General features: G+C 42.3%; 1 protein-coding gene across 3 annotated transcripts; it reads right to left on the bottom strand.

Moving 5' to 3' along the window:
* Positions 1-3485: 3485 nt before the first annotated feature.
* Positions 3486-15554, bottom strand: LOC129862783 (nucleobindin-2-like). Of its 3 annotated transcripts, none has more exons than XM_055934748.1 (13): positions 15451-15554; positions 11661-11798; positions 11237-11344; positions 10854-10986; positions 10127-10224; positions 8766-8951; positions 5991-6081; positions 5773-5831; positions 5561-5653; positions 5345-5434; positions 5021-5191; positions 4617-4677; positions 3486-4408 (listed from the first exon to the last, which is right to left on the bottom strand). In XM_055934748.1, exons 2-13 carry the CDS (start codon positions 11796-11798, stop codon positions 4299-4301), a joined length of 1338 nt encoding a protein of 445 aa, XP_055790723.1. In that variant the 5' UTR covers positions 15451-15554; the 3' UTR covers positions 3486-4298. The 3 variants fall into 3 exon arrangements, with proteins under 3 accessions (XP_055790723.1, XP_055790720.1, XP_055790722.1); XM_055934745.1 differs by lacking the exon at positions 15451-15554 and adding an exon at positions 15306-15440; XM_055934747.1 differs by lacking the exon at positions 15451-15554 and adding an exon at positions 13092-14212.
* Positions 15555-17017: the final 1463 nt, after the last annotated feature.

The following is a 17017-nucleotide window of genomic DNA, read 5'->3' as shown; positions in this document are numbered from 1 at the left end:
CCTGTGTAATATATCCCACCGTGAAGGCAGGGGCCCTCTCTTCGAAATCTTTATGGGAGGAAGTGAGTATTTCCCATGTTAACAATACAATATTGGGCTATGTACAATGCTTGCCTGTTTCATTGAGACAAAATGGTGCCAAAAATAAATTACAGTGCCTTTGGAAAGTATTGAGACCCTTTGACTTTTTCCACATTTTGTTATGTTACAGCCTTATTCTAAAATGGATTAAATAAAAAATATAAGATACTCAGCAATCTACACACAATACCCCATAATGACAACGCAAAAACACTTTTTTGCTATTTATTTACATAAGTATTCAGACCCATTGCTATGAGACTCGAAGTTTAGCTCAGGTGCATCCTGTTTCTATTGATCATCCTTGAGATGTTTCTACAATTTGATTAGAGTCCACCTGTGGTAAACTCAAATGATTGGACATGATTTGGAAAGGCACACACCTGTCTATATAATGTCCCACAGTTGACAGTGCATGACAGAGCAAAAACCGTCGGTAGAGCTCCAAGACATGATTGTGTCGATTCACAGATCTGGGGAAAGGTACCAAAACATTTCTGCAGCATTGAAGGTCCCCAAGAACACAGTGGCCTCCATCATTCTTCAATGGAAGAAGTTTATAATCACCAAGACTCTTCCTAGAGCTGGCCACCCGGCCAAACTGAGAAATTCGGGGGAGAAGGGCGTTGGTCAGGGAGGTGACCATGAACCCAATGGTCACTCTGACAGTGTTCTAGAGTTCCTCTGTGGAGATGGGAGAACCTTCCAGAAGGACAACCATCTCTGCAGCACTCCACCATTCAGGCCTTTATGGTAGTAAAAGGCACATGACAGCCCACCCAAGATTCTCTGGTCTGATGAAACCAAGATTGAACCCTTTGGCCTGAATGCCAAGCGTCACGTCTGGAGGAAACCTGGCACCATCCCTATGGTGAAGCATGCTGGTGGCAGCATCTTGCTTTGGGGATGTTTTTCAGCAGCAGGGACTGGGAGACTAGTCAGGATCGAGGGAAAGATGAACAGAGCAAAGTACAGAGAGATCCTTGATGCAAACCTGCTCCAGAGCGCTCAGGACCTCAGAATGGGGCGAAGATTCACCTTCAAACAGGACAACGACCCTAAATACACAGCCAAGACAACGCAGGAGTGGCTTCAGGACAAGTCTCTGAATGTCCTTGAGTGGCCTAGCCAGAGCCCGGACTTGAACATCTCTGAATATACCTGCATATAGCTGTGCAGCAAAGCTCCCCGTCCAACCTGACAGAGGTTGAGAGGATCTGCAGAGAAGAATGGGAGAAACTACCCAAATACATGTGTGCCAAGCTTGTAGCGTCATACCCAAGAAGACGCAAGGCTATAATCGCTGCCAAAGGTGCTTCAACCAAGTACTGAGTAAAGGGTCTGAATACTTAGGTAAATGTGTATTTCATAAAAATAGCAATCCTTCCTAAAAACCTGTTGTTGCTTTGTCATATTTGGGTATTGTGTGTAGATTGATGAGAAAAAACAACAATTCAATCAATTTTAGAATATGGCTGTAACGTAACAAAATGTGGAAAAAGTCAAGGGGTCTCAGTAGTTTCCGAAGGCACTATATATACCCGTTTTTGCAACACGATGATGCAAGCAAAAATACATTTGGGACTGATTTGTTCGTAAAAAAATGTGTGGGGCAGAAACAGGCCAGTTATCTCAAAATATATAGGTCAATTATCATTTCTACAAAACTGGTGGTTTGAAAAAAAATCCTAAAGAATAATTCATATCATATATACGCTGAGTATACAAAGCATTAGACAGAGTGACCAGGTGAATCTAGGTGAAACCTATGATCCCTTATTGATGTCAATTGTTAAATCCACTAGCACCGGATCAGATCCCCCTTTGCCTCCAAAACAGACAGAATTATTTGGGGTCTGGATATGTTCAGATACGCTGTGGCGTTCAAACGTTGCTCAATTGGTATCAATTGGAAAACATTCCCCACACCATTACACCACCGCCACCAGTCTGAACTGTTGACACCAGGCAGGATGGGGCCATGGACTCATGCTGTTTACACCAAATCCTGACTTTGCCATCAGCATGAAGCAACATCAACCGGGATTCGTTGGACCAGGCAATGTTTTTCCACTCCTCAATCGTTCAGTGTTGGTGATCGCGTGCCCACTGGAGCCACTTCTTGTTTTTAGCTGATCGGATTGAAACCTGGTATGGTCGTCTGCTGCAATAGCCCACCTGTGACAAGGACCGAAGAGTTGTACGTTCCAAAATGTTGTTCTGCACACCACTGCTGTAATGTGCCCGTTATTTGTCTATTTGTGGCTCACCTGTTGGCTTGCACCATTCTTGCCTTTTTCCTTCCACCTCTTTCATCAACGAGCTGTTTTCGCCCACAGGACAACCGCTGACTGGATGTTTTTTGTTTGTCGCACCATTCTCAGTAAACCCTAGACACTGTCGTGAGTGAAAAGCCCAGGAGGCCGGACAGTTCTGAGATACTGGAACCAGCGCAACAGGCACCAAGAATCATACCATGCTCAAAGTCGCTTAGGTCACTCGTTTTGCCCATTCTAACGTTCAATCTAACAGTAACTGAATGCCTTGATGCCCGTCTGCCTGCTTTACAGATCAAGCCACGGCCACGTGACTCATTGTCTGTAGGAGCAAACTATTTTCATGAAACTGGCCACTGAGTGCATTTCTGTATGGGTCTGTGTGTAATGATGGGTACTGTGTGTGTTTCAGTGTGTAAAAGATTGGGTGGACAAGAGAATGGCTACTGTAGTCAGAAATGCAACCAGGTGATTGACCTTTGATGCAAATATATAACATATCTAAGAAATATCCCCCTTGTCAAACCATCGCTCTCCCAGGCAGACGCAGGTAAACTCGTCCACGCCTTCATCCTCTCCCCGCTTGACTATGGCAACGCTCCGTTCAGCAAGCCTTCCAGCCGAATCACAACAGAGGCTACAATTTCTCCAAGATAGTGCTGATAGAGTCTTGACCAGAACCAGGAAGTCAGCCCACATCACCCCCATTCTTGCTGAACTCCACTGGCTAACACTACAGCAACTCACCACTGCTTCAAGTCCCGAAGACAATTCTCCGTACTATGGAGGACCAGGCCTTCTGCTTCATTGCCCCTCACCTATGGAATTCTCTCCCTGACTGAGAGCCGCGCCAGCAATCAGAATTTTAAACAGGCCTTTCTTAGTGCTAATCTGGAAAGTCCTTTTATTCTAAATGTGTTTTTATAGTAATTTTTTTGATAATTATTTTTGCCTATGTAGAGCTTTGAGATAACACTGCAATGAAAAGCGCTATACAAATGAAATGTATTATTGTTATTATTCCCACAATAGACTTTGGTCCTAAACTGTGATCATAATATGTACTCTCACAAATAAAGACAAGGTCCAACACAGAAATACAGACACTGGAAATGAAGATAAATGACATACATTCAAGACTCCTTTTTATCACTATTGTCCCTATCAACCACAATGAAACAATTTACAACATTCAACATCAATGGGGCATTTTTGTTACACGAAAACAACTGGCAGTTTGTGGCATTTAAACATTCTTTCGGCCAATATTAAATTACTACAGTACCTTCTTAATGTATCTGTATGGGCAATTATTAATATCAGGAACGAATCAGCAAGGCTATCACAGTAAACCATCTCCAGGTAAGTTATACATTTTATCATGACAGCATACTATCCAGCAGCATATCAAAATTGACATTCATTTGACCCACCTCCGTAAACTATTTAACCAAAATGTCTTTTGTATTTTAAACAAATCTTTCCCCACAGAAATAATCCCACTGGGTAGCATGCCTAACTTGGTAGAAAACAAAACCTCTTCTCAATCATCCCAAATGACTTCCCATATCAAACCATGACCTGGTTGTGTCAGGGAAAATAACTAATAACAAAGAGTGGATTGTCCACAAAATGCCTGGTTCAGCAATTATTTCAAGTCTCGTTGGTTGTGCTGGCTGTTCCTGCCAGCTTCGGAATGCCACGTCTGGAAGTGGGTCAAAATCCAAGGCTTCATTCTGATTGGTTTAGCTGGTCTCGGGAAATTGTTGGACTGTATGTGTGCGTCCGGGTATATTGTGGGACCGTAGAGCGCCGACAACACATTAAAACTAACTCAAACGGATTCGTTGCAAGATTAATTTACACACAGATGCACACGAAAACACACATGAGCGCACACACACATGTACAAACACACACAGAAAAAGTTTGCCGGGCCTGCTAAGAGTGTGCAGGTAAGTCTTGCTGGTGACTAGGGGGTAGAGGTTGGCTGTCTCCTGGTAGTACTGGCAATGCTTGACCTCCAGGGGGCACTGCTACTGTAGCTCCATCTAAAGCACATCATCGCGTTTGAAACAGATAAGAGGAAGTTAGGATTTCCAGAGTCAAATTTTCACTTTGTCTTCCATTGACATCAATGCTTGATTATGTGAAAATTTGACTTGAGAGGAAGTTAGGATTCGACCGATGGTCATTATTCATGTTAGCAATACTAGTCTATAATAGAGGATGTTATTACTAAAGGCAACTTGTACTGACCTTTGACCTCAATGGCCGCATTAGCTTTTTCAAATTTTATTATCTGCATTTGTTCCACCGCCTGAGGACAAGACAGACAAGAGATGGAGATGTTATTTGACCCCAAAAAACAGAGAGCGATGACCCAGTTCAAAAGTGTTACAATAGACAAATTGTAGCTTAAAATGTGCTCTCTTTTGTTTAGGGTGAGCTAATGTCACAGAATAAAAAAGTCAAATCACGAGTCACTTATTTATTAAGTTAGTTACCCCTCTAATACCGAGCACTTAATGCTACTGTGCCAAAGCTTGTCTGCTATGGGACTGCAGACGCATTGTGTCAAAAGGGTACGTTAGCTGTTAATAGACGTTTATTCTGACATTTTATAAATGCTAACATTGATATGAGGTACTGTATTAGGTTACCTGCTGCAGCTCAGCTTTCTGGGCGTTGAGTTGCTCCTGCTGCCGTTCCAGCTCCTCTTTCTGTTTCTGCAGCTCCACGTTCTTCTGGTTGAGGTTGCTCTCCTCCTGGGCCAGCTGCTCCTCAAACAACTTCATCTCCTCGTCCGTGTAGGCTGGGGCCTGCTCCAGAGTCTGGAGAGGAGAAGACGTGGAGAGAGGAGTGGAGGGGAGAAAAAGAGAGGGTAGAAGCACCATTATTAGGGTCAATAGCATTCAGTTCCTCTTGATCACTTGAAGCTTCAGCAGGAAACCACACTGAGGTGGCAGTAGTTGCCTGTCCCTTACTTCCCAGCTGTCTGGCTCTTGGAACTCTTTCTTGTTTGTGGACATCAGGAACTCATCCAGGGAGACCAGTCTATCCTTGTTGGTGTCCACCTGAGTACAGATGAAAGGAATGAAACATCAGCAAATAGGTTGACTGAAGAAGCAGTGTTGATTTTGTGTGTGTGTGTCTGTATGACTCAGTGACTCCACCATACCCCATCCCTCCTGCTAGCTCACCTCATTCATGACGTGTTCCCTCATGCGCAGTCTCTCCTCCTCCATCTCTGTCATGTCATCCTCTTCAAGATTAGGGCTGTACATCTTCTCTAGCTACAAAAACATACACATTTTTCAACTCTGGGCCTGCTCGAGTTACACCACACACACACACACACACACACACACACACACACACACACACACACACACACACACACACACACACACACCTCTTTAGTGAACAGGGCTTCAAGCTCCTGTTGATCAATGTAGCCATCTCCGTTGGTGTCTGCAAAAAAGAGGAAAAAAGACAATGGCTTCAATAAAAAAAGTGCTTAATTTGATGATTTCTTAGTAAGGTCCATTGTGATTGGTGTGTAATTTGAGAACGTGACACAATATTTTATTAGGCTTTTGAACCTGTGAATGGCTACTTGTGTGAGCTTACCATGGAGCTTGAAGAAGGTCTTGGGGTCAAAGTCATCTGGGTCCAAACCGTCAGACTCCTTCCAGACCTCTTTCAGCTGGTCCTGACTGCCCTACACACACACACACACACTTCACTAGTACAGTTTATAGAAATACCAATATACAGTGTAAACTAGGGAACCAGTGAGGATTTCCTACGCCGGACAACTTATTGATAATAATCAGCATTTTATACAGTACCGGTAAAAAGTTTGGACACACCTACTCACTCCAGGGTTTTTCTTTATTTTTACTATTTTCTACATTGTAGAATAATAGTAAAGCCATCAAAACAACACACATGGAATCATGGACTTCAACTGTATACATATGCTCAAGCACACGAAACACACATACATATTGACACCACACACACACACGCTGCTGCTACTCTGTTTATTATATATCCTGATTGCCTAGTCACTTTTACCCCTACCCACATGTACATACTGTATTACCTCAACCATCTCATACTACTGCACATTGACTCGGTACTGGTTCTCCTTGTATATAGCCTTCTGAGTTTTTAAAAATTGTGTTACTATTTGGGGCGGCAGGTAGCCTTGTGGTTAGAGCGCTGGACTAGTAATTGAAAGGTTGCAAGATCGAATCCCCGAGCTGACAAGCTAAAAAAAATCTGTCGTTCTGCCCCTGAACAAGGCAGTTAACCCACTGTTCCTAGGCCGTCATTGAAAAAAATGGTTTGTTCTTAACTGACTTGCCTAGTTAAATGAAGGTAAAATAAATGTTTTATTTAGCAAACATTTGTCACTTTTTAACTCTGCACTGTTGGGAATGGGCTCATATGTAAGCATTTGACTAAAGTCTACACCGATTGTATTATATGATGTGATATATGACCAATAACTTTTTATTTGATCCTCAGTTTTCTCCTATCACAGCCATTCAACTCTGTAACTCTTTTAAAGTCACCATTGGCCTCATGGTGAAATCCCTGAGCTGTTTCCTTCCTCTCCAGCAACTGTGTTAGGTAGGACACCTGTATCTTTGTAGTGACTGGGTGTATTGATACACCATCCAAAGTGTAATTTATACATTCACCATGCTCAAAGGGATATTCAATGTCTGCTTTTTTTTACCCATCAAATAGGTGCCCTTCTTTGTCAGGCATTAGAAAACCTCTGGTCTTTGTGATTGGATCTGTGTTTGAAATTCACTGCTCGACCGAGGGACCTTACAGATAATTGTATGTGTGGGGTACAGAGATGATGAAGTCATTCAAAAATCATGTTAAACAATATTATTTGCACAGAGTAATTCCATGCAACTTATTATGTGACTTGTTAAGCAAATGTTTACTCCTGGACGTATTTAGGCTTGCCATAAGAAAGGGTTATTGACTCAAGACATTTCAGCTTTTCATTTTTGATAGTAATTTGTAAATATTCCACTTTGACATTATATGATATTGTGTGTAGGCCAGTGACAAAAAAATCTAAATGTAATCAATTTTAAATTCAGGCTGTAGCACAACAATATGTGGAAAAAGTCAAGGAGTGTGAATACTTTCTGAAGGCACTGTATAGTCCTTGGCCTATGTTGTTGTATAGGTGGAGTTATGATTTCATTTATTTTTTGTTTCAAACCACTTTAAAAATGTTTATCCCAATGTCACACATTGGCCCCATTATCTATAGAAAGACCCATATACAGTAACGGAGTCTTTGTTAGATTAGTATCACTGTAAATTCCTACAGGGTGGTTAAGTTGGAGCCTTATCCTAGATCTGTTTGTGCATTATAGCCGACTCATATGATTGGCTATAGGTCTACAGCACAAAAAGATTGAAGATCAGGCTAGTTCATTTGGGGTTCAGTAATTTGGGGTTTAATATAATTGAAATATCTTAGAGGGTGGTTGATTGTCAAGGTAAATGTCTTACATGGTGATTGACTTTGGGTTTAGTTATAGTATCATTGTAATCTCAGGCTCCAGTATTTATGCTGCAATAGTTTGTGTCGGGGGGCTAGGGTCAGTCTGTTATATCTGGATTACTTTTCCTGTCTTATCAGGTGTCCTGTGTGAATTTAAGTATGCTCTCTCTCCCTCTTCCCTCCCGGAAGACCTGAGGCCTGAGACCATGCCTCATGACTACCTGGCCTGATGACTTCTTGCTGTCCCCAGTCCACCTGGTCGTGCTGCTGCTCCAGTTTCAACTGTTCTGCCTGCGGCTATGGAACCCTGACCTGTTCACCGGACGTGCTACCTTGTCCGGGACTTGCTTTTTTCGACTCTCTCTCTCTACCGCACCTGCTGTCTCTAACTCTGAATGATCGGCTATGAAAAGCCAACTGACATTTACTCCTGAGGTGCTGACCTGTTGCACCCTCTACAACCACTGTGATTATTATTATTTGACCATGGTGGTCATCTATGAACGTTTGAACATCTTGGTCATGTACTGTTATAATCTCCACCCGGCATAGCCAAATTGTCTGTAAACTTCCCTAAATATCGACAAAACAAAATGATGCTCGATGGGTGGATAATTTTTGGGCCGGTGAAACGGTTCATGCAACAAATTGGCAGTGGGAACTATTTTATTGGCGCAATTGTTGATGGAATAGGTCTAACCATCATGTTGGGGTAAATGTGCAGTCATGCAATAGAGGGTTTAATTATGGTATCATTGTAAAAGTCTTACAGGGTGGTTGAATTTGGGTTAAGTCAAGGTAAATGTCTCGCATGCTATTTAGCTTTGGGTTTAGTTATAGTAGCAGGGTAAATGTCTTACAGGGTGGTTGATTTTGGGATGGTTTGCGTGTTTCTTCCTCAGCTCTTCGTAGTGCTGTTCCTCGTCCTTGCGTTGCTCCTCGTCGAGGTTCATCAGGTGCTCCTTCCTCTTGTGCTCCTTCATCATCTCGTACCTCTTAAACTCCTCGTGACGATCCTTGTCATAGTTTTCCAGGTCACTGGTAGCCTATATATATCAACCAGGAAAAGGAGAGAATGAGAACTGAACAAATGAACACAAAAGCACAATTTCAATTCAACACCTAGCCTTAGATACTTCTGAAAAGGCTTTATATCTTGGTAGGTATGGAACTGAGCAAAATAAATACTATTTAAGCCCACAGTTCTGTGTCAGAGACTAGTTACCCATAGACCTGGAGGGATTTCAAGCCAATAAAAAAAATGTGGATAGAGACTATTATAGAAGAGACTGAGAACGGATGTGACATGCTCTTGGTGATTAGTTTGAAGTGCAAATGATATTAGTTCACATAGGAACATCACGGATTTCAGACTCATCACTTAGAAGTAGCACGCTACCAGAGGATTCACATTAGGCGCTGAAAAGGTCAGAGTTCAAACTGAAATCACTTTTAGTTGAGTGTAAATGTGCAAAATAGTCTTAATTCAGATATTAAGAAAAACAGGAAGTAGGTTTGCGTCCTTCTTTACCAAGGAGAAATCTTGAATTTAAGTTTAGTTCACACACAACCCCAGGCTCTCTCTCAACTGTCAAAGCTGATTTGGGCATTTACCTCTGGCAAGCCAGCTCTCACCAACAAAGGACAAATAGCTCAGAATGCTTCAGTGCCTCTGTGTAATTAAATCTACAAGTGAAAGCTCAGGATTGTTAATAGCAACAAAAACGTTAATTTGTTCACAATGGATAAAGAGGAGCATTAAAAAGGTAATTCAAAGACCTCCATAGGTCAAATCGACCATATAAATGTCCTGGGGACACTGTTGTCCTCTAAACATTTTCCCATTGTCTAACATCACCAGACAGAGCACATGTGCATGGTCAGGATGAACTTTCCAATACATTTGCTATTCAAACAATAAGTTAGCTCCAAGGCTATAACCCCTTTGGGCTGTTGGCTCAAAATGGATGTCCTAGCTCACAAGATAGTTTAAAAGTTATTTTATGCTTATTCATTCAAGAGACATCAAGTGCAGAGCAAACATTTCAGCTGTCAGGCCATTGTCAGCGTGTGAACTTTTAAACTCTCTTTTCGAGTATGGACCCTGGTATCATTTTGGTCCATGCACCATATGTTCTGAGCAGGTTGGTTTCAAGAACCATTGTGTGGCCATTTTAAACATTGCATCATGTTGTAGTGTGTGTATAAACAACATTCCTACCGATTTAATAAGCTTATCCAGGTCCTCCACTTCAAAGGTGTGTGGGTTCATGTGGTTCATGTACTCAAACTGCATGAGCAGGGCCTTGTGGTTCATTTCTGGGGGGGGGGGGGGGGGGGGGAGAGAAGTTTCCTATTAGGAGGGAAACTAATACTGTACAATTTAAGTGGTTACAAGTTGCTTGCTGACAACTGCTGCCAAAAAGTAGGTGCATACTTTATATGATGAGGTAATTGTATAGTTACAGCTCAAATGTATCCACAATTCAATCATTGTAATTAACTGTGTTTGTAATAAATTATAGTGACCTTTACTCTAGAATATTGTACATTAAAATCCTCCCTTAACAATAATAAACTAGTCACTCACACCTCTTTTGAATGATAACACCAAGCAGTTATTAACATTGTGGATATTGGACAATGGTAGTGCGATGCTAAAAGACTGTGCTAAAAATTCACAGGCAGTTGAGAGATTGTTTTGATGACTGACTCTTGCTTTGGCGGTGACCGCAGCCAGGTATTTCTGGCAGTCCCAATATAAGCATGGTCTTGTTTGAGTGCAAGACCATGCTTGTTAGTAGTACCCCAAGCCCTCTTCCAAAATGTGTCAACATGGACATTTTGGTGGTGCATTGCATCATATGTCCTGTCAATTGGACAAATGTTCCTGCTGATAGGATGGCTGCCAGTTGGACAGGACATATTTGAACAACAGACCAGCGTACCATGCCCTCCCTCAACGTCTTGTTTAGCTTTGATGAGTGTCCGTAGCCTGTTCACCTCCTGCCTCTTCAACTCGTCAAGTTTGGTCCTCACGTGATGGCCGACAAAGTCCAGCTCTTTGGCCAGCTTGCCTTGCTGCTCAGAAACAAAAGCAAACAGAGATTTCCGAGTGACCAATAACAATAAATTGAAGCCGACCAGGAGGCCAGCTGGGTCATGTTCATTAGGGCATGCAACGAACAGTTGAAAACATTTTGAGGCAGAAAAATAAAATGAGCATTTCTTATTGGACAAGTCTGGGTAGTCCCTCCCTGTTTTTTTTGTTTTTTTGTCCGTTTGGTGCCTAATGAACACAACCCTGCAAATGCTGTAGCTGCTGGGGTACCTTAATGTCCTCCATGTCTGTGTTGTGGAGCTTCTCTCTGAAATGCTGGTCCTTCTCCAGGAAATCAATGACTTCCCTGAGGTAGCGGTCATAGTGAAGCCCTGTGTCCTGAAACCAAAAAAACGGTCAAAATCCACATTGTAGTGCGTAAGTGGGACAGAGATGAAAGGGGAGAGGTTTACATTGGTTTCATATGGCTTAGGTCTAAACCTCCTTCCGTTTCTTGCAGCCCTTCCTCTTTCTTACACATTATTGATGCTCAGAGTGCCTTTCTTCTTTCTTATGCGTTCAAATAGCCTAGCCTTAGCCAGTCTTAAAATATTATTTGTCAAGTATTAAAAGACCATCTGCTTCCTACACAGTCGTTATCACTTCTTCATCAAATTGCACATGATAAGTACTGCAACACACATACTCCACTCACCACACTCTGTGGCGCCTCTAGTTTCTGCTCTGGGGTTTCCACTTTAGTCTTGTCCACAGCGATGGGCACTGCTTCCAGACAGAACCACAGGCTCAGGACGAACACAGGGTAGCGGCAGAAGGCTTTACTCCACAACATCTGTGTACACAGGAGAACATCACCAGGCTAAGGTTAATAAGTGGCTACATCAACAGCTGCTTCAAGGGAAAGTACACAGGAGAGCATCACCAGCCTAAGGTTTATTGGCTACACAACAGCTGCTTCAAGGGAAACTATGAGAAATTGCTGATGGTAAAACAGACAAATGTCATATTTCACAGTTGGTCAAATGAAATAACACTAATCCATTTTTTACAGACATAGAATGGCAAGATGTACAGCATCTGTTTGAGCCTATAGGTATGTAATTGATATTGCCAGTTGCCAATTGAGCTCTTTATGTATAGAGTGTATATTACAATCCTAAATGTTTCATAGTGATAAGAACAAATAGGTTTATACTGTAAACATCACCTTCTTTCAGTAAGCTCACTGGCCTGGGAAATGGGCCATTGATTTTGCAACCAGTGAACCCACACCCACAACTCCCTATTGACCAATGTGTTGACAAGTAAAATGTTAAACTAGTTTAATCTCAATCTCCACAGTAACCTCCCCACCAAAAGAAAACAGTGGTGATTGTGCCACTCACGTGTCTGTGGGATAAACAAGGGAGTGTGTTCAGCAAGACATAACGTTTTGGAACGTTCAGATAGAAATATCTTATGTAGAACAAAAATGCCTCTCCAACATGTAGAACAAGGCATCGTGTCCCAAGTGATGCCACTGCATCTCAGTGCAAGTGGCGTCACTACAGTCCCTGGTTCGAATCACATCTGGCCGTGATTGGGAGTTCCATTGTCCCAGCGTCGTCCGGGTTTGGCCGCGGTAGGCCGTCATTGTAAATACGAATTTGTTCATAACTGACTTGCCTAGTTATATAAAGGTTAAATAAAAACATTTAAAATGTCGACTCTGTTCAAGGCATTTCTATCGACAACGTTTGGCAACTGAACTTGGCCCAGTTCTCTTGGGCTTTGACACCTGAAAGAGAACCTTATCAACCTGTTTAGGTATTACTTCACGACACGACCACATCAGCAGCATCCAGTAGTTTTGAACCTGTTGTTACATCTGTGATCTGGCTGTCTAATTTTATCAGGTCCATATTGTGGGTCTTTGATAATAATATTCTTGATAATAATGAGTTCTGGCTAAATGTGTAAGAAATACTGGAAACATCACAATAACTACTCAAGTGTCCAACAAGTAGGTTGTGGATGATTTCCCTTCAACTGGTCCAACATGTCCAACTAACGTTACTGAACTGTCATTTGCCCATAATAGCATGATAATAAATGTCATTTAAATCTAAGAGAAACAGAAACTTACTTTGACAGCTGCCCCTTCAAGTAATTGTCTGTCCCGTTGCGCCTTTGAAACGTTAATTTATCCAAACGTTAAAAAGACTGGAGTCTGTTAACAGCTGTCATGCACTTTACACCGGCCAGAGTCTCTTCCTAACCCTAGTGGTCATCACTAGTTATCACAGCCACAAAGTCATAATTGTGCTAAACCCCGCCTATTTAAAAAAATATATATAATCCTTCTTCGTAATATCTGAATTTAAAGCTATCCAGGACCCTAACCTTAACCACACTGCTAACCTTATGTCTAACCATAACCTTAAATTAAGACCAAAAGGCAACAAAACATTTTTTTACGATGCCAATTTTGACTTTATGGCTGGGGTAACTAGTGACAACCCTTCCTAGTAGTAAGATCAACCTACCGGCTAATTGCCATGGTAACGCCCCCACGTGGCCTCAACTATCCTCATTGGGTAGACATATATCTCGTCGCTTTGTGAAATAGTCGCATTGGCAGCCAGTTGGGCAGAAGATGTGTCAGTCAAACTGTTCCTCAAACTTGTTGGTCAAGGTGCTATGAAGCTAAATGTACGTGGCGTTTGCAAATCTGTGTGAACCAAGAACATGTATGGTTTAGTATGAATATATTAAACCCACGTTCACGTTTGTAGGCGATGGGCGTATTCAAGTGGATCACTTTTGTCAAGTCAGAGACCCCCGCCTTTCAAAGTGTGTTGCATTAAATCAAATCAAAGTTTATTGGTTGCATACACATATTTGAAGATGTTAACATAGGTGCATCAAATGCTTATGTTTCTAGCTCCAATGGTGCAGTAATAACTAACAATACATTAACAATACACACATAATCCAACATTTAAAAAAGAAAGAAATTAAGACAGATCAGAAGAGCAATATCAGAGACCGGAATATAAATATATATTTACATTTTACATGTTAGTCATCTAGCAGATGCTCTTATGCAGAGCTACTTACGGTTTGTGCATTCATCTTAAAAGATGGTGGGAAACCACATCACAGTCATAGTAAGTACATTTTCTAGTCAGAGCTAGTAAAGTGTGAAAAAAAAGTCAAGTGTGAGTGTTAGTTTACAAAAGGCATTCTGAATTGAATTTTTTCAGGGTGGGAGTTAGGGGGGTAGAGGAGGGGGTGTGAGGGGGGGGGGGTGCTGTGGAGTTATTTAAGATACTCTTCGAAGAGGTTAGTTTTAAGATGTTTTTGGAAGATAGACAAGGACTCTGCTGTCCTAGCTTCAGGGGGAAGCTGGTTCCACCATTGGGGTGCCAGGATAGAGAAGAGCTTGGACTGGTCTGCACACTCCCGTAGGGGTGGGAGGGCCAAGAGAACAGAGTACTCTGGGAATATCAATCAATCAATCAAGTTTATTTTATATAGCCCTTCGTACATCAGTTAATATCTCGAAGTGCTGTACAGAAACCCAGCCTAAAACCCCAAACAGCAAGCAATGCAGGTGTAGAAGCACGGTGGCTAGGAAAAACTCCCTAGAAAGGCCAAAACCTAGGAAGAAACCTAGAGAGGAACCAGGCTATGAGGGGTGGCCAGTCCTCTTCTGGCTGTCCCGGGTGGAGATTATAACAGAACATGGCCAAGATGTTCAAAATGTTCATAAATGACAAGCATGGTCAAATAATAATCAGGAATAAATGTCAGTTGGCTTTTCATAGCCGATAATTAAGAGTTGAAAACAGCAGGTCTGGGACAGGTAGGGGTTCCATAACCACATGCAGGAATATGGTGTGTATTGACAGTATGGACAGTATATTAATAAAAAAGGTATGTACAGCAGTATTTATAAAGAATGAGTTTAGACTAGAATACAGTATGTACATATAAAGTGGGTAAAACGTTATGTAAACATTAGTAGAGTGAATGGTGTTCGATGTAATATTCATATGTGTAAACATACTGAATTATAATTGGATGTATTTTACCGCCATATCATACTGTGCTATGATTGGTTAAGACCACCCAAATGGTTAGGTCATGGTCAGTTTGATCCTGGTTGGCGATACGTGAACATGCCAGTTATAGCTAGCTAATAAAGAGCTACGTTAAGAAATATCCTGTAGTACTGCATTTTATTATTTTGTACAAAGTGTGCAAAACAAGACTTGGTGTCAGAGTAAAAGGTCTTAAAAGATGGATTTATCTGGAGTTCCTTCACCTCGAATGGACTGGGAGTCTACAAACTTACCCGATGCATGGCGTAAGTACAAACAGCATGTGGAGCTAATGTTCACGGCTCCTCTGAAGGAAAGAGGAGAAGAGGAAAAGTGTAGCTACCTGCTCCTCTGGATCGGTGAAAAAGGGAGAGATATTTACAACACATGGACACTTACTGAGGCTGAATCAAAGGTACTGAAAACATACTACGATCGTTTTGAAGCATATGTTGTGCCAAAGACCAATACGATATTCGCTAGGTAAAAATTCCATGAGAAAGTACAGGGAGCTAGCGAGTCTTTTGAACAGTTTGTGACAGAGCTGCGTCTGCTTGTGAAAGACTGTGATTATGCAAACAAGGATGAGATGGTCAGTGGATATTGTGGATGCAAAGTGCATGGCGAACAAGGAAATTGCCCAGCTAAAGGCAAACAGTGTACCAAATGTGGTAAATGGAATCACTTTGCAAAAGTGTGCAGAGCTTACCGTGGATAAACAGTACACACAGTGAGTGAAGATGAAATGTCAATCAAAGAGTCAAACGCTGATTAACTGTTTATTGATTCAGTGACACAGAAAGTCAAATATCAGAGACAGAGCAAGCCTTTGCTGACATTGAGATAGGAACACAAGGCACAGAGCTAAAGTTCAAACTAGACACTGGTGCACAAGTAAACATTATTCCTCTGAATAAGTACCACAGCTTGACATCTGAATGCGAGCTACAGCCCACCACGTGCAGACTGACTGGTTATGGTGGTGAACAGCTCTCAGTAAAAGGCACATACACTTTCAAATGCAAATACAAGGAAAGTGACATGATGTTGGACTTTTATGTTGTTGACACTAGAGCACCTGCAGTGCTAGGTCTTAAAGCATGTTTAGACATGGACCTCATCAAGCTAGTTTTATCAGTGACAGCACCAGTAGAGACAGACAATGTACTGGAGGAGTTTGCTGATGTTTTTACAGGAATAGGATTATTCCCAGGAGAATGTACCATTCACCTTGACCCAGACGCAACCGCTGTGGTCTACCCACCGAGAAAGATTCCCCTTGCTCTCCGTGCCCGTCTGAAGAAAGAGTTGGAGAGCATGGAGCAATCTGACATAGTCACCAAGGTTACAGAACCGACTGACTGAGTAAACGCCTTAGTGGTGGTGGAGAAACCACGCACAGGCAAGCTCAGAGTATGTCTCGACCCAAGAGACTTGAACAAGGCTATCAAACGCTCCCATTATCCTTTACCGACGCTAGATGGCATCACACACAAGCTAGCGGGAGGACACTACTTCAGTGTCATGGACGCTAGATCAGGCTACTGGGCTATCAAGCTCACAGAAGAGTCATCTAAGCTCACAACATTCAACACACCGTTTGGACGCTACCGGTTCCATCGACTGCCTTTTGGGATTATCTCAGCCCAAGACGAGTTTCAGCGGAAAATCGACGAAGTGTACGAAGGCCTCGACGGAGTTGTGGCAATTGTGGACGACATCCTTGTCTATGGCCGAACCAAAGAGGAGCACGACCGAAACCTCCGCGCGATGCCGCAAAGGTCCCGCGAGAGAGGAGTCCGGCTCAACCCCGAGAAGAGCACAGTCGGCGCTACAGAGGTCAGCTACTTCGAACATCTTCTTACAGCGACTGGAATCAAGCCAGATCCACAGAAGATCTTAGACATAAAAGAAATGGAGCCACCAAAGAACCGTGCAGAGCTGGAAACAGTGCTTGGCATGGTCA

Source organism: Salvelinus fontinalis, chromosome 9, assembly GCF_029448725.1.
Source record: "Salvelinus fontinalis isolate EN_2023a chromosome 9, ASM2944872v1, whole genome shotgun sequence".
Classification (NCBI taxonomy): Eukaryota; Metazoa; Chordata; class Actinopteri; order Salmoniformes; family Salmonidae; genus Salvelinus; species Salvelinus fontinalis.
This window is presented reverse-complemented; position numbering and strand designations above follow the sequence as displayed.

Coding starts and splice junctions, on each gene's coding strand:
- LOC129862783 (XM_055934745.1), bottom strand. Junction 10,987..11,236: donor CAGACATGGAGGACATTAAG/GTACCCCAGCAG, acceptor GTTTCTGAGCAG/CAAGGCAAGCTGGCCAAAGA. Junction 5,832..5,990: donor GACCTTCTTCAAGCTCCATG/GTAAGCTCACAC, acceptor TCTTTTTTGCAG/ACACCAACGGAGATGGCTAC.